At 42.7% G+C, this 21,176-nt stretch overlaps 1 protein-coding gene across 2 annotated transcripts in view; it reads left to right on the forward strand.

Moving 5' to 3' along the window:
- Nucleotides 1-21,176, forward strand: part of TCERG1L (transcription elongation regulator 1 like) — a 449,140-nt gene that overhangs the window by 329,904 nt on the left and 98,060 nt on the right. For both annotated transcript variants that reach the window (XM_033943432.1, XM_033943433.1), the window contains one exon: nt 3,711-3,836. In XM_033943432.1, the coding sequence (XP_033799323.1) occupies nt 3,711-3,836 (126 nt within the window). The remainder of the gene's footprint in view (nt 1-3,710; nt 3,837-21,176) is intronic.

Consider the following 21,176-nt stretch of genomic DNA (forward strand, 5'->3'; position numbering starts at 1 on the left):
AACTTTTCTTCCAAATCCAAAATGCCTAGAACAAGCCCTGTTGGACGTGAGAGGGATCTGGAAAGTGATGGACTGAACACCCAGACATGGCACCTAAATAGTGGGGTACCTTAAAGGGCACTGCTGTGAACTTCACAAAAAGGGTGCCATGTCTTCTCCTCCCTACATCTCCCTTATAGGTTTCAGTGAGCCCCCCCAAACCACCTCCAGAATCCCCTAGACCCACTTATCTACCACCCCAATAGCCCTTAAGGCTGCAGGATCCATTTATATGCCAGTAAAAAAGGGTTTTGGGGGTGTATAGGGGAGTTCACATGTTTAAGTATCAATGCAGTGATTACAGGGGCTTATGGGCATAGGTCCTCCTCTCTATAGGGTCCCTAATCCACCCCAAGATGACTTAAGCTGCTTCTGTGCTGGACGACTAGGCTTTCCTATGCCTAGCTGGTAGGTGATGATGGTCTGGAGGCTGAATTTTAAAGGTGTGATTATGATTTTTATGGAGTTGCGGGTCACTGATCGGTGATCACTGGGGTAGTGTGTGGGGGGTCTGTGTTATGTGTTTTCAGTGCTTATCTGGTGAGTTTAGGTGGATTTTTGTGACTTAGACCATGTTTTACATGGTCTAAGTCACAACGTCCAAGTTCCGTCGATCGTGGGCTGTATAACTTTCGTATATACATGTTGTATGACTAAGTCTAAGCCGGCCCATATCCCGCCCATCTCCCACCCTCGACACTCCTCCCGAAATGCACCATTTAGTTTTGGTCGTTCAGCGGCACTATGAAGGCCTAGGTCGTTTAGAAATACGTCCAAAACCCGTTTTTAGTATCGGCACTTGGACATTGTTGAGAAATGTTCGTCCAAGTTCCAACTTAGGCTGGTTTTGGATGTATTTCTCTTTCGATTAAGAGCCCCATGGTGTCTAGTAAATGGAAGCCAGGCTAGCATGGGGCTGGGGAGGATCAAACGGTGATCATTGATAGAATGAAGGAGACTGGTTGGTGAATATGGACTAGTGAGATTTGCCAGATAACGGAGGGCTGAGCCTGTAGGCCTTGAAGGTAAGAGTTAATAGTTTGAATTCTATCTGTTGTTCTATAAAAAGCCAACAATGCATTTGAAAGAATGGAGAGATATGATTGGACCTTTGTGCGTGAGAGAGTAGGCCACAGGCACCAGCTCTATCAAACCATCAAACAGAATGGAGTGAGCTTGGATGGCAACTTCAGCATTTGGAACCTAGGATAATACCAGGTGGACTTTACAGTCTATGATCCATAAATATCAAAGAAGAGACAAGTTAATTTAATCATGTATTTTTAATGAGTATAACTAATGGGCAGACTAGATGGATTGTTTAGGTCTTTAACTGCCATCATTTACTATGTTACTATGTTAGCTCTGTGGGTGTAGAGCACCCCAATATTCTTTTCAGCACTGCCCATACAGAGATGAAATCTTCCTGATGTAGAGCTGTAGGGGAAAGCAGGAAGTAAGGCAGTGTCTCTAAAGCCCCCAGCCTCCCCTGCATCCTATTGGTCAGATTTTCCTCAGACAGCCAATCTACAAAGGAGGCAGGACTAGTACCTTAGGAGATACCATTGGTCAGACACTCCTTAGCCAGCCAATAGGTTGCAGGGTAAAGCAGGATGGAAGGTTGGCGCCTCCTAAGTTACTGGTTCTGCCTATCCCTGCTGCTGTTGGCTAACTTAGGAATGTGTAAGTAATGAGCTTGTAGCAAGGAGCAGAGGAGTGCAGGAGTGTAGGTCAGATAGGCTTCCTGTCTTTGGTTGACCATAGAGAGGGAGAGGAGTGCTGAGAGAGGCACTATGAAAGGAATGAGGAATTGATAGACACAGGAAAAGGAAAGAATAGCACAGGCATGATAGGTTGAGATGAAAAGAAGCTGAGGGAAGAGATATGGACTGTGAAAGGGTGAACAGAGCTAAAGTGAATACAAGCTGGGGGGGGGGCATTAACAGTGATTCAAAGATAAGGGATGAGGGTAGGAAATGGCGGTAGGATCTTTTATATGCCGTACTCATTTGGAGGGATCTCCCTGCGGGAATGCTGAGTCTTTGTTCTGCTTTGGAGCGGAGGGGGCATTTAGGGGTGTATAGGCGTAGCTTGGATGTTATGTAGGCTGGGGGTTTTTTTTGGTAGAATCTCTTGTGTGTCATGACCAGGGCTTTGAAGATGCAACGCTTTGACTGGTAACCAGTGAGCTGCATAGAGCGCTGGAGTAATGGGGTCATGGTAGCTGAGGTTGTAAAGGAGTCAAATTGCTGAGTTCTGGACTTTTTGGAGGCGTTTTAGATCTCTTGCAGCAATGCCAACAAAGTCAAAGAACCACGTTTCTGTGTTTCTATCCTCATATACTTTTATTGCAAAAACACAAAAGAGATGCAAGATGCTCAAACAATACGAAGCAAAATGAGGAAGTGAGGAAAAGTTCAGTATAACACATCACTTTATCAACTACTTGGGTATGCTTTACCTCTTATCTCTCAGACTGAAGTTGCTTCTCTCCCCCCCTCCCCCCCACGGTTAGAAGCTTAACCAGCCCTTGGATTTAGGGTTACCATAGTTATTTACGCAAAATAGAGGACATGTAGCCCTAACCCCAGCTCCACCCCTTTTCTCTTTCAGTGAGCTTGGGACTGTGTCTGGAGGGCATCCAAACATGCATTGATGCAATGTGATGATATCATACTCATGTGTGGATGCCCTCCAAATGCAGCCCCGAGCTCCTAAACCCAGACAATTTTTTAAATATATATATATATACCACTTATAGCTTATGTGGTTTACATTCAGGTGCTCAAGTATTTTCCCCTGTCTGTCCTAGTGGGCTCACAATCTAATGTACCTGGGGCAATGGGGGATTAAGTAACTTGCCAGGGTCATAAGGAGCAGTGTGGGATTTGAACCCACAATCGCAGGGTGCTGAGGCTGAAGCTCTAACCACTGCGCCACACACTCCCACAAACTGCTGGGTTTTCAAAAAAAAAAAAAAAAAGCCCAGATATCTGGATAGTCCTCTAAAAAGAGGACACCTTTGGGTAAATCCGGACATATGGTAACCCTACTTGGATTTTCTTCATTTCTGAGCTCCCAGGGTCTACTCTTCCATGTGGATACCTCCTTCAAACCTTGTCTTCACTGCCTGCTTCCAGAGGTGAAACTTTCTCCTATTCCTGGCCCATGGGGGTGCCTGACAGAGAGGCTGGAACGGAACTCTGAACCCCAAGCCCTCTTTTCTGGAGAATTCTTTTCTTGTTCTACCATTTCAGTTGCTGAAGGTTCTCTTCTTGAGTTTCCTGCTGAGTTCCTCCTTACTTCAAAGGAAAAAAAAAATGTTTATTTTAAAGCTTCTCTCTGCCAGTCACCTGAGAGCTGATGACTGCTGTATCTACCAGGTGCCATCAGCAACGCAGATCATTCTTAATTATTGTAGTGCAGCTGTGAACTGCCAGCTCAGCCAGCCTTTTCCAAATTCCTCCCAGCCTGCCTCTGCTGACCTCACAGCCCACTGCCTTATGGGATTTATAGTTCCACTTCTTAGACATGCCTACTAGTTATTAACTCTTTGAAAAACAGGAGTAGTTTGCTTATATTGTATACACTGTTAAAAATGAAAATTGATTTTTGCTGTCTAAAATAAAAAGCTTTTAGTACACAGTAAATTCTTTTTGCTCTTTGCATAGGTGCTGCTTCAAGAATGAATAGTATTACAACTCCGTTGATGCCGCCTCAGCTCACCCGGTTAACTGCTGTAACTGCACCAGCTGTGACCTTTATGGCTGCAAATTTAGTGGAGAAAACATCAGCAGGTATGTTTGCTGTAGGAATTATTAGGATTAAATACAAACAAATCCATTGCATGTTTTCTGTGGGAAACACTATTCACAAATAAGCATAGAATGAGTAGTATACACAGTGTCTGGGGGAAAAAAGGACCTCAGCATTTTTCCAAATAACCCCAAAACCTCCTAATGCAGCAGAAACTTCTGCCTGAACTTGAAGACATTTCTAAGTAATTTATTTTGCAACACGATGGAGCTCCAGAGCATCGAGCTCACAAAACAGTTGAGCTCTTAATTAATGAAACTCCAGAATTTATTGAGCCAACAGCTCGGTGGCATTAAAACTTCCTGAATATGCTAAAGGTGCAGGACACAACTGAACACAAATTATAAACTCAAGAAGAAAAAAAAAACACATTATACTAATGTATTTTCAAATGCTATGCTAAATATCTAAACAATTGCAAAGTATTTTGAAACTATGTAAGGGATTCTGCTGTTTCTGGACACCATATACAGTTTGCTAATTGTTTAATGCAGGGGTGTCCAACCTTTTGGCTTCCCTGGGCCGCATTGGCCGAAAAACTTTTTTCTGGGGCCGCACAAACACTAAAACTAGCCGATGAGCAAAAAAAAAGGTTGAGCAGGTCCCAAATTTGCAATCACTAATATAGAAGATGTACGTATCTAATAATAAACCTTCATTAAAGGGACACTGTAGAGAGGAACTCAAAAAAGAATACTTACCCTGACTGAGTCATCCCTCCACGTTTACCGCTGACAGTGGGAGCAGCCATAGGCTTCCGCATCCCCATTCTGATGAGCAAGGATGCGTGCTCCTAGTTCTCCCATTCACTTCTATTACAGCTATGGTGAGCCTTATCAGAGCAGGGATGCTGAATCAGCTGTCAGCAGCGCACATGGGAGGATCGTTTAATCGGGGTAAATATTACTGCTTTTTTGGGCCTCCCACTTTGAGCTTAGGCTCCCTCAAAATGAATATCTCCCCTGCTGTAGCTAGTAGGGATCCCCAAGCCTCACCAACTGATGGTCACCTCCTCCCCTTCCAACTTCCCAAGTTCTGCAGCTGGCAGCAATATTGCAGAGTGGCTGCCTTCCCTCCTCCCTGCCCCCCCCCCCCCTCTTGGCATTCATGCATGCATGAAAGCAGTGGCAGCTTGAGGATATTGCTGCAAAGCTTGGAGATTTGGGGTTGCAAGACTGGAGGAAGATGTCTCTAGTTGGCAAGGTTTGGGAATCCCCACTAGCTCAAGTATTTATAAATAGAATTCAGGCAGGGAGAAACTTTGGTGCCCATCCACTAATTATGGGCTCCAGTCCGTCCCCCAAATCAGCTGTATATGACTACGCCACTGAATACAAAAATAATTGTGATAAACATATCCCAAAGCTAACATATTCCAGTTAATAAATTCAAAATAAAACAATTTTTTTTTCTACCTTGTTGTCTGGATTTTTTGTTTTCCATCATCTTGGTCCCAGTTTCTCTTTCTGCTTTTTGTCTGTCTTCAACTAATTCTCTTTCCAGTGTCTGCTGTCCATTTTTTTCTCTTCTCTCATTCCATTTCCTTCTTATGCCTATCTCCAATGTATTGATTTTTCCTTTTCAGCTTTCTTAACTTTTTCTTTTCATTTTTTGCCTCTGTCCACTCAAATCTTGCCTTCTTTCTCACCCTTCTTTTTAAATGTTCAGCTTCCTCTTAATTCTCCATCTTCTCTCAGTTCCTAACTCTCCCATTTCCCATCTCACTCCTTTCCCAGCCTCCTATTTCCTGCTGTCTACTCTCCATTACCACATTTCTACCACTGTACTCACTGCTCTGTCACTCATCTTGTCATCTCCCTTTTAACCTCATCCATCTAGCTCACCACTTTAAGAATCACCCTCCATCTCTCCTCTGGTCAGGCTATAATTCCCTGTCCTTTTCTTTCCATCTCCTAGAATCTTCTTATCCCAGCTCTCTTCCCTCCTGCCCTCCTATGGGTCCATCTCTGCTCCTCTATCCTCATGGTCCAATATTTTGCTCCCTCTCTTTTCTGTTTTTCTTCTCCCCTCCCCCCCCTTGATGCTGAACAATGAAATGAAGGGGAAAAAAGAGAGATACTGCATCTCTCTGCCTTCCATCTACAGACCTAATATTTCTCCCTCCCTCCCTTCCATCCCCAAATCCAACTTCTCTCCCTTTCTCTTTCCAATTGCCCCCATCCCATCTCTTCCCCTGCCTTCCTGCCTGCCTTCCCCGGGTCCACCATTTCTCCCTTTCTCTTCCCAACAGTTCTCCCTTCAAGTATCTCTTTCCCTCTTCCTCCATACCACCCCAGGTCCAACTTTTCTTCCTCAGACTATTGCCCACCATCTCTCTGGCCTGTTTCTGGCCATCATCTCTCTGTCATGTGTTTCTGGCCCTATAAGTTCTCTCCCCACATCCAGTCTAGCACTTATTTTAATACCCTCCCCCGGGTTACTTGCAAACCGGGTTACTTAAAAAAAAGTCCAGGAGGCTTCCTCGGCCCAGTATGTTCTTCCCCTTCTCTCTCCCCAATCTTTCCCTCTCTCAGACACCCAATTCTCCCTTTCTATTATCTCCCTCACCTCTGCATCTCTTTCCTTCACTCCCTTCATTCTTCCATCTTATGGCTCATGCTCCCCTCTATCTTTCCCTTCATTCTGTCTCCTTCACTGCTGCCCCCAGCCCTCTCTGCCTTCTCCTGAAGGGCTACTGCTGCTGGTGTCTGTAACTCCCAGTTCCTAAGCCCGTTGATGTTTTTTTTTGGGGGGGGTTAATTCTTTATTTAAACACAGATAGGAAACAAGAAAAACACAAGGATCCCAATCTCCTGAAAAGTAACAACCAAACAACAATGTCCTACCAAGCACAAGAACTGTGTTGAACATTTTTAAAAGAACAAAACAGAACTCCCCTTCTCCCCATCCCCCGAGAGACAGCTCAATGACCCCCTCCCCGGTACCTTCCCCAACTACCTAGAAGACCAAGTGAAGCCCCCAACTCCCTGTATCCAAGCCACAGCCCAACCACCCAGGAAACCATTCACCGCCCCCTCCCCCCCATCACCCCTCAGTTCTAGCACAATCCATTCCCCCCACTGCGAGAAATCGACCCCACACCTCCTCAAATTGCTGCCAGCGCTGAGTTAGTAAAGCAGATAGTCTATAATGCTCACAGACCCAGCCCAATTTCTCTCTCATCATCAGCAGGGTAGGCACCGTTGAGCTCTTCCAATGAAGGGCTATCACCATCCAGGCAGCCGTGAAGGCCAAATGGGCCAACCTGTCCTGCGTGTCCTCCACCCCCCCAGGCAGCACCCCCAACAATGCTCGAATGTGTTTACCATCTTGCCGGGTGCCTCGGTGATGCAGTGTTTTCTGTCTTGCCAGCGCCCTACTCTACCTTCCTGCAGCGTTCGCTGAAAGCTACGGCAGCGGCTTCCATGCGCCTCCTGCGGCTGATCTGGAAGCATTCCCTCTGACTTCGTGATGTCAGAGGGAACACTTCTGGGTCAGCTGCAAGAGGCACATAGGATCTGCTGCCCGCGGCTTTCAGCGAACGATGCAGGAAGATGGAGGAGGGAGCCGGCAAGACAGTAAACCCCGCATCACCTTTGAGCTTGAGCGGGGCCGCACAAAATATTTTTTTAGGCCGCGGGTTGGACATCCCTGGTTTAAACTGTAGACAATTTATTGGTCATTTGTTTCCATTCCTCTTTGATGCATCCCTTACCACCATTCCTGCCCTAACTGTTTAGCACATGCAAAATATGTTGGCAAGTGTTCCCACAGTAATTAAAAAAAAATCAAACAAAACCCCTACTATAACCCAAAGTAAATCCAAAGATAATGTGATGATATTTATAGTTATATGTGTGAAGGGGCATAATTAAAAGAAACATCTAAGTCCCCTTTTGGCCTAAGTCCCTAGACACTGATAGTAGGCAGCAGGGAAATGTCCATTCTAAAAAAAAACCCAAAAAAAACCCCCTCATTTTGGATATGATTTTTTTTTTTTAGAATGGCCTACCTCTGCGTTCAGTAGTTTAATCACCCAAATCACCACTACGTCTAACCTTAAAACACATTATCAAACAAAAAATCGCCCATCCCAAAACAAGACCTTTTAGGCGAAGGAGGGGCCAGTCCATCACCTCAAAGCAGGATTCTGTAGCCGGCATCCGTCAAAAGCAATGCCTATTACAGAATCCTGGGGCTTCCCCCCCTCTCTCCCTGCAACGATCATGGCAAAAGGAGGACATGTCCAGGGTAATCCAGACGTCTGGTAACCCTAGTCTGGAATGAATGCCATTGTGATAAAATATGACTGAGCCCAGAGAATACCTAGTCACTCAACCTAAGTGGGTAAATATGCATGCACCGATTTAGATGCATTACCATGTTTGCTGCATGTGGCAGGAAATTCAAGCATCAAAGTTTGTCCAGCTTTAAACCCTTTGAAGTAAAGCTCTACTTAATGCTGAAAGCCGTTATACTGAGAGCAGTATTTTAATCAACAAATGTCCTGATTTTCAATATAAAAACACCTATTATAAAACACACCTTGTTTAAGAGTGGTAACAGTCAATGTTCTCTGCAGTTTTGAGTTCTAGCTTGAGGGGCGAAGGCAGTGGCGTACCTAGGGGGGGGAGGTCCGCCCCAGGTGCACAGGCCCAAGGGGGTACACTGCTGGCCTGCCACCGGGGAAAGGCTGCCATTGCAATCATCTGAAAGAAGCTGGCGCCAGTTCTCCCTCCCTCCAAATTCGCCCTGCTTCTTTTCAAGCTGGCCGACCAAACTATAGCCATCCAATGTCAATTCTGACGTTGGAGAGGACATTCTGGGCCAGCCAATCGCTGCCTGTCTGGCCCGGAACGTCCTCTCCAACGTTAGAATTGACGTCCGACATACAGAGTTGGTCGGCCTGCGGGAAGCGAAGCAGGGCGATTTCGGCGCCGGCCTGTTTCCGATGGCCAGTGGCAGGCTTTCCCCGGCGGTGGTGGCAGCATGGTGCTGGTGGCGGCGGTGGTATGGGGAGGGCAGGGAGAAAGAAAGAAAGGGGGAGGAGACAGGGATCCAGAAAGAAAGAAAGGGGGTAGGGTGAAAGCAAGAAAAAAATGGGGCATGGGGAGAGAGAGAGAAAGACAGACATAGAAAAAGAAAGGGGGCATGGAGAGAGAAAGAAGGGGGCAGGGTGAAACAAAGAAAGAAATGGGGCACGAAGAGAGAAAGAGAAAGACAGACATACAGAACGAAAGAGGGCAGGATGAAAGAAAGAAAAAGATGGGGGAAGGAATGAGGTCTGGAGGAGAGGAAGCATACAGGAGACTGAAAGAAGGGAAGAAATATTGGATGCAACCAGAGACTGATGAAATTACCAAACAAAGGTGGGAAAAATGATTTTATTTTCAATTTAGTGATCAAAATGTGTCCGTTTTGAGAATTTATATATGCTGTCTACATTTTGCACTATGGGCCCCTTTTACTAAACTGCAATAGCAGTTTTTAGCGCAGGGAGCCTATGAGCGTTGAGAGCAGCGTGGGGCATTCAGCGCAGCTCCCTGTGCTAAAAAACGCTATCGCGGTTTAGTAAAAAGGGAGGGAGTATATTTGTCTATTTTTGTATAGTTGTTACTGAAGTGACATTGCATAAAGTCATCTGCCTTGACCTCTTTGAAAACCCACGGAATACAAATGATAATTAACATTTTCTCTGCGTACAGTGTGCTTTGTGTTTTTAAAATTTTATTGTTGATAGATCATTTTGACTTGGCCACGAAGGTAAGGGGGGGGGGAGGGAGGGGAGCTGCTGAAAGACATCTAGTAATCCTTGCAGGCTTGCCTGTGCAGGGAATTATTTTTGTAAAATCATGTTTTGTTATGTGACTAGCATTATTTAGACTTTAATTTCTTTGAATGAATACAATGAAAATGATATAAAATTACTTGCTTGTTTTTATGTGCGTGCGCTGAAGGAAAGTGGAGAGAGAGTGGGCTGAGGACGCTGAAGGGAAATGGGGAACAGAGAGTGGGGAAAAGACGCTGATTTATAAATTGACAATTGTACAGAATATTGTTTCTTTTTATACTTTAATATAATAAGTTCAATATAAAACAATTCAAGGCTTGTGTGGATGGAATCAGGTGGTTTTGTGGAGATGGGGACCGAGCTTACGGGGATTAGTCCAATAAAATGGTATTTTCTTATTTCTCATTATTTGTTTTATTTTTATTTGTTAATTTGTAAAGTGGTGATTGTTATGTATCAGTTTTTTCAAATTTACATCTACTGTCTTTATATTTTGCACAGTATTAGAGGACATGTATTACTGTTTTTGTGGTGTTGCATTGTATGCAGAGTTTGGTTTCTTGGCAGTTCAGTTTAACTTTTGTCTACATATTTCTATTTTTAGATTGTGATTATTCCATATTGGGAAAGGGTGTATCTGTCTGTGTGTATGAAAGGGACATGGCTTTCTGATAGCATCGACTGTACAGGATCAATTGACTGTGCAGGATCTGGTTTGTTTAGTTTTACAATGTATGTGTTGGTGTTCTAGTGCTCATTGCAGTGTTTAAGATGCTACCTTTTCCTAGGTACACTCTTGTTGTGCGATATGTAGATTGTTACTAAAAATCATATTTTTCATATAGATGGGGGGGGGGGGGGTCAAAAAATGATGGGCCCCGGGTGTCACATATGCTAGGTACGCCACTGGGCGAAGGTATGCCGTTGCTCGGTTTCTCATGCAGGTTAGAGAATGACATGGTGACAAAATTCATCACCGTTCCTGTCCCCACGGATAACCGCAGGAAATAATTCCATTTCATTTTTTAGTGTCTATTTCAGCCTCAGTCCTTCTACACCAGTATTCTTCAAAGCAAAGCTTGCGGGTCAGTGGTTGTGGCCATTCATGCTCTGATTCTTCCCTCTCACCTTAAAGAATGACATGAAGATTGTTAACCGCGGTTATCCGCGGGGACGGGAATGGTGATGAATTTTGTCACCGTGTCATTCTCTGACCGACAGTGGCTCCAAATGAACATAGATTAACTTCTTGAAGAAGCCCGTTGTAATAGTTTCTGGGCGAAACGGAGATCTTCCGTCGAGAGATTGAGCTCATTGAGCTGGAGAGATTGAGCTCATTGAGCTGGCTGGGTAGAGAATCTTCACCCAAGCTAAGTACTGCTTTAACTTAATAATGAATACTAAAAAATAACTTTGAATTTGGTAACAGCCAAAATTGGTTCATTAAGTAACAGCTAACAAGAGTCACAATTGTTTACTACAACAGCATTTTTGAGATAAAATACCATCAATGATAGTCTGCTTACGAGTTATTCCTTATGACTAGCTCTGAGGTCTGACTGCAGACACTTGAGATTGGTTATCTCTGTGCAGAGAACATTGACTGTTACCACTCTTAAACAAGGTGTGTTTCATAATAAGTGTTTTTGTGTTATACACATAGATTTGAAGGGTTTCTGATTTTCAATATGACTTATTTCTAAGATGAAGAGGCAGGTCTTAGAGGCTAATTAAAGGGCAGGGAATTGAATGATCACAGTTTTGATTATACAGAAGTATAGCATATGCATTGTTTTATGCTAAATAATTATCTGTAGAGAATGCAGGCATAAATCTCTGGGCAAGCTTTTTACACATATAAAAAGGCTTCTATAAAATTACCCCTGGGATTATGCATGTTTATAATTGTGTAGTGTCAAAACACATGTTTTTATATAACATGCACATAAGTATCTTCTGGAGCACAGTTTGTGTGAAGCACTGGCAGAGTCATAAAATATGCATTCTTTAAAAATATGTGTGTGCACGCATACATTAACGCCCACATCCGAGCAGGTTTAAGTGTTTGCGACTTCAGTGTAGCCATGACTTTTGCAGATTTATCTGTACTATTTTATGAAGACATGTGGAGGGTCATTATTGAAAGAATGTCCAAGTCAGATTTGTCCCCTCCCCCCCCCCCAGGTATCCATCTCAACGCCATTTTTGAACAGGAAAGATGTCCAGATGTCCTGTTGGGGGTTTGGGAGGTTTACTTTTTGACGCTGTTCAAAAATACAGCATGTTAGAAGGACATTACAAGGCACTGGAAAATCTGTCTGGCAGCATTCTTAAGAAAATGGCCACACAGATCTCTGTGCAGAACAGAGGAATAACCTACTGGTTAGTCCAGTGGACTATAAACCAAGGAATATAGATTCAAATCCCACCCTAATTCTTTTTTTTTGTTAATATGATTCCTCCAGGAAAAGTTAAAAAAAACAAAATCTGTATCTGAATGTACACCACTGTCATAGACTTTAGGCTTGCAGGTGTCTTATATCTTTAGGTACAATAAGTAATTTCTGTTTCTAGAAGGAGCCCCAGAAAAGGAAAAAAAAAATAGTTACTGTAAGATTTGAACCTGTGTCCCTTGGTTTACAAGCTACTGCTTGCTCAAGACTGGTAGCATGGAATGTTGCTACTCTTTGGGATTCTAGAATCTTGCTACTCTCTGGGGATTCTGAATGGAATGTTGGTACTATTTGGGGTTCCAGAATCTTGTTTACTCTGAGATAATGGAATGTTGCTACTCTTTGGGTTTTGGCCAGATATTAGTGACCTGGATTCGCCACCGTGAGAACAGACTAGTGGGCTTGATGGACCTGCATGCTGCTTGGCTAAGAATACCCATAATACCTGCAGCTGACACAGAGCTTGGAAACAAAAAATGAAAAACTACAAAAACTTGATAAAAGAAAAGCGTTACAATTGCTATGCACAGAAAATAGGAGCAGTCAATACAAACAGTAGAGAACTGTTCAAACTAGTGAACAAACTAACAGACACTACACAGATCCAAAAAAACCACAACGAACTGATACCAGCGGTCAACACCCTCGCCAACCACTTTAGCAATAAAATCATAGCTTTAAGAGCCTCAATACTTTCTCCTTCATCCAACTTCGAATTCCACTTCAAACCACAGGAGAAAGAGTCCAATGTCGATATGATCTGGAATCAATTTGAGCCCCCTGCATGGAACAACTTCCTCACATTATTCAATAAATACGCCAAATCAAACTGTCTACTAGACGAATGCCCATCTCAGATCATGCAAGTTGCAGTTCCCGAATTCAAAAGGGATCTATTTAATTGGGCAACATCCACTCTTAAAAGTGGAATTTACCAGGAAAACATGGGACACATTCTAATCACACCCATCCCCAAAGACCAGAAGACCTCACTCACATTGGCGTCCAACTACAGACCCATCGCGAGCACCCCCTTCTTTACCAAAATGCTGGAAGGGTTAGTTAATCCGGAACTAGTAAACCACTTAGATAAATTCAATCTCCTAAATGACCACCAATCAGGCTTTAGAAAAGGATTCAGTACCGAGACAGTCCTAGGTTCTCTCCTTAATCACCTATATGATCTCTTCAGTCAAGGCACCAGCGCCTTGATCTTACAATTAGACTTTAGTAACGCTTTAGATTTAGTGGACCACAAAATAATGCTTACATGCCTAGACGCAATGGGTCTAACGGGAGGAATATTGACCTGGTTCCAAGGCTTCTTAACCAAACGATCCTATCAAGTGGTCAATAACGGGAATTACTCTGAATCATGGAAAAGCCCCTCGGGAGTCCCTCAAAGGTCCCCCCTATCTCCCACCTTGTTTAACATATACATCTCCTCCCTAGGTCACCTTCTACAAAAGTTAAACCTAATATATTACATATACACAGATGACATCTCTATATTAATTCCAATAACAAATGTGACCAATTCCACCACCAAATACATATCCTACATCATGAATGAAATCAAAGAACGGACCACAAATTTTAAACTGAAACTAAACTCAGAAAAGACAAACATTTTTCTGGCAAGCCCAAAGGAAAAAATCACTACAACTACAATAGATATTAAAGGTCACGATCACCCAATACTAAAAACTATAAGAATACTAGGAATCACCCTAGACACCCAATTGACCCTGATCGATCACACAAACTCGGTGACAAAAAAATGTTTCTCCACCCTTTGGAAACTGAAAACCATAAAAAAATATTTTGACCCTCTAACCTTCAGATTATTGGTACAGTCATTGATTCTATCCACCCTGGACTATTGCAACATCATTTATTTGGGGACACCTAAAAAAACCCGTAAGAAAATTGAGATTAGTTCAAAACATGGCCGTCCGCTTAATATTCGGACTAAAGAAAAGTGATCACGTTAGTCCCTTCTACAGAATACTGCACTGGTTGCCAATTGAGGAAAGAATTCTATTCAAATTCTCCTGCTTTTGCTACAAACTAATCTGGGGAATGGCCCCCAACTACCTTCTACCCCACTTCGAATTCTACTCCTCCACTAGATCTACCAGAAACCGCAACCTTTTTGCATACCCGAAAATCGCAGGCTGAAGATATCGAACCTTCCTGGACAGAATCTTCAAGTTCCAAGCTGCCAGACAGCAATCTTGGCTAGGTTATTTCATGGATGTAGCTAGGCTGACCTACAGCATCTTCCGGAAAGAATTAAAGACCACTTTGTTTAAGAAATTCATGTCCTAGCCAGACTTTCTCCCCGCGAACAAAACTCCCACACCTTACCCCGAATTTCTTCTTCATACTAGGTATCCTACATTCTTTGTTTGTTTACAAAAAATTAAATAAATAAATAAAATTTTTCCTCTCCTCAATGGTTACCCAGATACTCGCTGGTGTCCGACCATTTTCAATGTATTATAGTTAATAGTTAATTCTTATACTGCAACCTATGTTTACTTCTGCTTCTAACCACCTTGCACCTGTAATCACTGAATGCTCGTTGACCTCCTATCTATTTGATTGTACAGCTATTCTTCATTGTGAACCGCCTAGAAGTCGCAAGATTATGGCGGTATAGGAAAATAAAGTTATTATTATTATTATTATTTCCGGTTTCATTATTAGAAAAGAAAAATGGGAACAACAACCACTGAGAGATTAAGAAGATGTTATGCCTTCATCCCTCCAGTGGTCAGCTGTTACTTGGATGTGACTGAGACAGGTCTAGATAAAAATGTCCTTTTAGACATGGATATTTTTTCCAGTTCAAAAATCATTGCTGGACATCCTACTTTTTGGGACCTCTCTTGTCCTGCCCAAAACGCACCTACAACACATCCCCTTACTATTTTAATGAATTGCAGTGTGAAACATCCAAATTCTGACTTTCTGACATTGGAATTTGGATGTTTATAGCAGATGGACATTTTAAAGACATTTTGAGGTGTCTATCTGCTGTGAAAATGAGCACCAAGGGCTCCTGCTTACCCTCCAAACCTAGGGTTACCAGATTTTCCTTTGGGAAAATCCAGACTCATGGCCACATCCCCAGGACCGCCCAGTTCTGCCTCTGTCATGACCTGTTCTGCTCCCCCAGCCCCTCCCCCAGCTGGGTTTTGAAAAGCTATCCGAACCCCGGGGAAAATCTGGACGTCTGATAACCCTATCTATGCCCCGCCAGCTCAATAATTTATATTTTGCATTCAGGTGGGGAGAACATTTGGTGCCCATCCACCCATTTTGGCTCCAGCCCCTCCCCCCAAAAAAAAAATTAATTGTGTGGCTAAGCCACTGAATAGAATACAAGCATATTCCCAAATTCAACATATTCCAGTTAATAAATTCAAAATAAAACCTCTTTTTTCTACCTTGTCTGGACATTTTGTTTTTCCATCATCTTGGTCCTAATTTCTCTTTCTGCTTTTGTCTATCTTCTACTCATTCTCTTTCCAGTGTCTGCTGTCTATTTTTTTCTCCTCTTCCCTTTTGCTCCATTCTCTCACTATGCTTGTCTCCAGCATATTGATTTTGCCCTTTCAGTTTTCCTCCCTTTTTTATTTACTTCCTCTGTCCACTTTCTCACCCTTCTTTTTAAATTTTCAGCTACTTACCAAGTTTCCACCTCCTCTCATTCTGAAGCTCTCCAATTTCCCATCTTCCTATTTTCTTCCCATTACCACATTTCTACCACTGTACTCGATGTTCTTTTTCATCTTATCATCCACTCCAGAATCGCCCTTCCTCTCTCGTCAGGCTATATCTCCCTGTCCCTTTCTCTCCTTCCCCTAAGATCTTCTTATCCCACCTCTCTTCCCTCCCATGGGTCCATCTTTCATCCTCTGATGCCTTGTGATTTATAGATGAATTTAGTGATAGGCGTCAGAACAGGGGAGACCACAGGGGCCATGCCCCCCCCCCAAAAAAAAAAAAAAAAAAAATTATCGGTTGCTGTTTAAGCCCTCCCACCCACCCTGCTCTTGGTATTTGTTTAAAATCTTCAGGCAGGCACTGCACAGCCGCCATGCTGCATCAAACACCAAGTCTGTCCCGGAACCCTTCATTCTACTTCTGGGGGCAGGCCTGCTTGTGGACGCTGCACGATGGCTGCTGAAGATTTAAAACTAAAGCGCCAGGAGGAGATGGTTGGAGGACTTAGGAGTGCACCAGGGCAGAGCTCCTGCCCCCCTCCCCCCAAACAAAGCAGCGTTCCGCTGTCTATGAATTTAGTATCACCTTAATCTAAAGTATTAAGAAATTCAGCTAACAATTCTCACTCTTTTCTCTGAGAATATTCATTGCTACCCTTCAGAACACTCTCCTTGCTTTTCCATTAATATTACTTACAGCTTTCAAACCCATCACTAGCAACACTTAATGGACCATTAGTCACTTGTCCTTCTCCTAGAAAGTTAATACCAAAAGAGAAGTAGCAACATCATATAATTAGCCATCGTTGGTCTAGAGCAAAAACATTTTTGATCCACGTAATGTGAGGTCAGTAACTCCAACCTAGATTTCAAAAGTTAATTATTGGTTTTAGGTTAGTGGGTGATTGTTAAATTCACTGGCATAAAAACTATATTGTCATGACATATGTAGCAAATAAAGACAGAAAACGAAAATACATTGTAAAAAATACAAGTTTGAAAATTGGTAATCGGCAGAGAATGTTCTAATTATTGGCTTGCAAAATTACTTGTAATTTAGGACTCTATGGGCTCCTTTTACGAAACCGCGTTAGCGGCTTTATCGCATGTACCTTTTTAGCACGTGCTAACCCTGCGCTAGCCGAAAAACTACCGCCTGCTCAAGAGGAGGTGGTAGTTGCTAGCACTGCCACATCCCACATTTCTGTTTCTTTTCCACTGCCTATCATCTCTCTCTCTCTCTCTCCCTGCCTTGTACCCTGGGTCTTCCATGCAGCATCTCTCCCTTTCTCCCCTCCATTATCATGTGCAACATTTCTTTCTCTCTCCCCATGCACCATCTATCCCTGCTTTCCACCCTATGTCCAACATTACTCTCTTTTCTCCATGCATGTTCCTCTCCCCTCCACCATATGCAATATTTCTCCCTCTCACTCCTTTCTACTTCTTTGTTGCATCTCTCCCTTCAACTCCTCCACCTTATATGAAACAATTCTTCCTTTCTCCCCACTTCCATCCCTCCTATCCCCCATACAGCACTTCCCGGTGGACACCTCCCATCCCTCATTGTGAGAACTGAACATTCAGGCATCCCAAACAGTAGCAGCAGCGGTGAATAGGTTTCATGTGACCTGCCCGCCAGGGCTTCCCTCTTCCACATCATCAGTGATGGTCATCAGTGACACAGTAGAGGGAAGGCCCTGGCAGGGCAGGCCAGGAGCAACCTGTTCAGAGCGCTGCCTCTACCCACTGGACACCGCCGTTGCTGCTGCTGTTGCTTTAGGAGGCCCAGAGATATTGTCAGAATTAATTGAATCGGTGAGTCCGATTTTTACAGCAAACTAATCAATTTGAATCAATTCACCAAAATTATCCCCATGTCATTCTCTAACTCCTACCTCACTCAGTGCTTCCCATAAACATAGGAACATAAGCAATACCATACTAATAGTGGATCAGACCAAATGTCCATCAGGCCTAACGTTCTATTTCTAAAAGAGGCCAATTCAAGTTGAAAGTATGTGGCAGGATCTTCCAAAATACTACTTGCACATAGCCACAGATAGAACAAAAGAACAGACAGTGGCTTTCCCCAAGTCTACCTGGCTAACAATGGTTTATGTACTTTCCTCCAGGAAGTTATCAACACCCCTTTACAACCAATTTTTCTAACTGCTTTCACCTCTTCTGTTGGCAACAGTGAATGAAAAATTATGCTCTCTGATTTCTTTTTAAAAGTGTTACCTATTAGCTTCACGGAGTGCCGCCTTAAACTGTCGAAAGGTTAAACAAACATCCTCTTATTTTCTACCCTACTCATGATGATATAGATCTCTATCATATTTCCTCTCAGCCTTCTCATCTCCAGTCTAAAAAGCCCTAACCTGTTTGGCTTGCCTTAAATAGGAGCTGTCCCTTACTCTTTATCATTTTGAAAGCTTGCCTCTGAATCTAGTTCTGCTGTCTCCTTTTTACGATATGGCTTCCAGTGCCACACACAAAAAAAAGACATTATGACTTAAGAACATAAAAAAAAAAATGTACTGAGCCAGGCAAAAGTGTCATTGAGCCCAGCATCCTGTTTCCAACAGTGGTTAATCCAGGTCACAGGTACCCGCCAGGATACCAAAGATATAACAAGCAAGGATAAGCAACACCTTTCCTAGGTCTGTCTGGCTAATAACGATTTATTGATCTGTTCTTCAGAACCCTGTCTAAATACTTTTTAAAACCAAATCTTCCAGGTATTGATTTCATAGCTTAATTGTGCACTGTGTGAAAAAAAATACTTTCACCAATTAGTTTAATTTTCAATTATCTTTATTTTCAAGGCCAACGTACGTTGATGCAATTCAATGCAATCACTGAAAACATGACTCACATCATGCAACGTCCTAGTAAAGGCATTGTTATTTCACCTTTATCGTTACTGTTCCCTTGCCCGCTCTCTTCCTCCTTTCCCCACAGAAATAATGTGAACAGCGACTTCGAGGGCTCGTTTGTTCCTTATGAGCACCCCCAAGTCATGAAAGCAGTTACACACTTTTCTATTACAGCCTTGTCACTCCCCTTCTTCCCTAGCACCCTCTATCATCCTCAGCATGTGTTGCCCTTTTTCTTATCAGGAACAATGACATTATTTAAGACCTTATTTCTTAACTGGATTCATGGAGTGTCCCTTATTCCTTAAAAGCTTAACGGAGTGTCCCCAAGTCGTAGCACTATTTGAAAAGGTAAACGACTGTTTCCTATTCACTTGTTCCACCGCGCTCAGTTTTACAGACTTCTGTCGCTTCTCCTCAGTTGCGGCCTCTCTAAACTGCAGTGTCCTAGCCTCTTTAACATTTCTCCATAGAGGAGCCATTCCATTTATTTCATTATTTTTTGCCACTCTTTTCTGAAACTGTTCTACCTCCTCCATAGAAGCCAGTTTTGTTTGTGTCCAGAGTTGGAGTATCTTCATTGCATTTAGCATGACCAATCATTTTTAAAGGTTGGCTCCTATAAGCTTTGCTATATATTTACACAGGGTGCCCACATAAACACTCCTTGATTTTAAATGGTTACAAAACCAAAATTTATTTGAATATTCTTTCACCGTTGAGGCTAGAGTTTCATCAACTCATAAAGTTTCATATGGTATCTGTTGATTACATATACTTGATGTGCATCTCCACCTGTTACTCGGCAAACATTGATGCGATAATCGAGCTTGGACCAGACTCCCTGAAGCATATCCGGCGTGATCACGTTCATAGCTTCAGTGATGTGTTTCTGCAGATCATCCAAGGTTGTGGGTAGTGGAGGTATGTACTCTCTGTCTTTCACGTATCCCCAAAGGAAAAAGTCACAAACAATAATGTCCGGTGATCTCGGGGACCACTTGAGGAACACCTAGTCATTTTGTTGCGTTGCATTGTCTGAAGATTGTAACTTCTGCACCAATTGCAGCTTATAAGGGTGAAAGTACAAGTGATTGTGTAAGATCTTGCTAACCATGTTTTGGGGGATTTGTATTTGCTGTCATCTTATATATAAACATATTCCAATAAGTTTTGATTTTGTAACCATTTAAAATGATGTGTTTTTGTGGGGCACCCTGTAATATTTTTTTTTTAATTAATTAATTAATTTTTGATATGAGGTGACCAGAACTGCATGTAGAACTGTAGTCACAAAACAAATTGATTCAGAGGCATTATGATATGCATTGTTTTATTTTCTGTAAAATATCTAGCATTTGATTTGCCTTCTTGATTACCATGGCAAACCAAGCCAAGGATTTCAACCATAGGTGTAGTTTAACTTATTTTTGGGCAAGGAATATAAATGGGTAGGAAGGGAGCTCAGATCTGTGTGTGTATGGGAGGGGGTGGGGGGGTGGGAGGGGGGATAGAACTTTCTTCCATCTCATCAGATTGACATTGATTAGCTTCCCCACCACAACTAACACTTTCACTTCAATACACACACACACAATCACTCTCTTACCCTCTACACCAGGGCTGCCCAAGTCCGGTCCTCAAGATCTACTGGCAGGCCAGGTTTTCAGGATATCCACAATGAATATGCATGAGAAAGATTTGCCTGCACTGCCTTCTTGGTATGCAAATATCTCTCATGCATGTTCATTGTGGATATCCTGAAAACCTGACCTGCCAGTAGATCTCAAGGACCGGACTTGGGCAGCCCTGCTCTACACCTATATCTGAACCTACTGCCACTAGCCTCTCAGATTTGAGACATGTTCAGTTGAAAATATATCAGGGTTACAATAAAATCCCCTTGTATTTCATTATCTACACTTTGTCTTCATTTATATTTATATTTTATTATCATTTTATATATTTTTTTCATATGTCTACCTTTTCCTTATTAATTTCCTCTTCCTTTTTCTGTAGCTTATTTCCCCCTTCCTTCACAAAGTCACACTAGTGCTTTTAGCACTGGCCACAGCAGTAACAGCTTGGACACTTGTACGCATTCTCTGAGTGCAGGAGCTGTTACTACAGTGGCCAGTGCTAAAAAACACTAGCACGGTTTTGTAAAGGAGGGGGTTTATTCTCAGAATTTCTTCTAGATTTTTTCAGACTGCTATAGGTTGTTGTTTGTTTTTTTTGTTTTTTATGCTGCATATTCCATTTGTTATCTTCCTTTCTGGTGTGTTTTCCTTTATCTTATTTTTACATTCACCTCCCCCTCCCTCTCTTGTTCCTCACCTCCATACTCATAAACTGCACACTCCCTTTATTCCTCAGCTACTCACTCATAGCCTGTCCCTATCTCTCCATAAACCCCCTCATCTCTCTCCTCCCTCTCAACTTTATTTCCACCTTTTCTTCT

This window comes from Geotrypetes seraphini, chromosome 4, assembly GCF_902459505.1.
Source record: "Geotrypetes seraphini chromosome 4, aGeoSer1.1, whole genome shotgun sequence".
In the NCBI taxonomy this organism is placed as follows: Eukaryota; Metazoa; Chordata; class Amphibia; order Gymnophiona; family Dermophiidae; genus Geotrypetes; species Geotrypetes seraphini.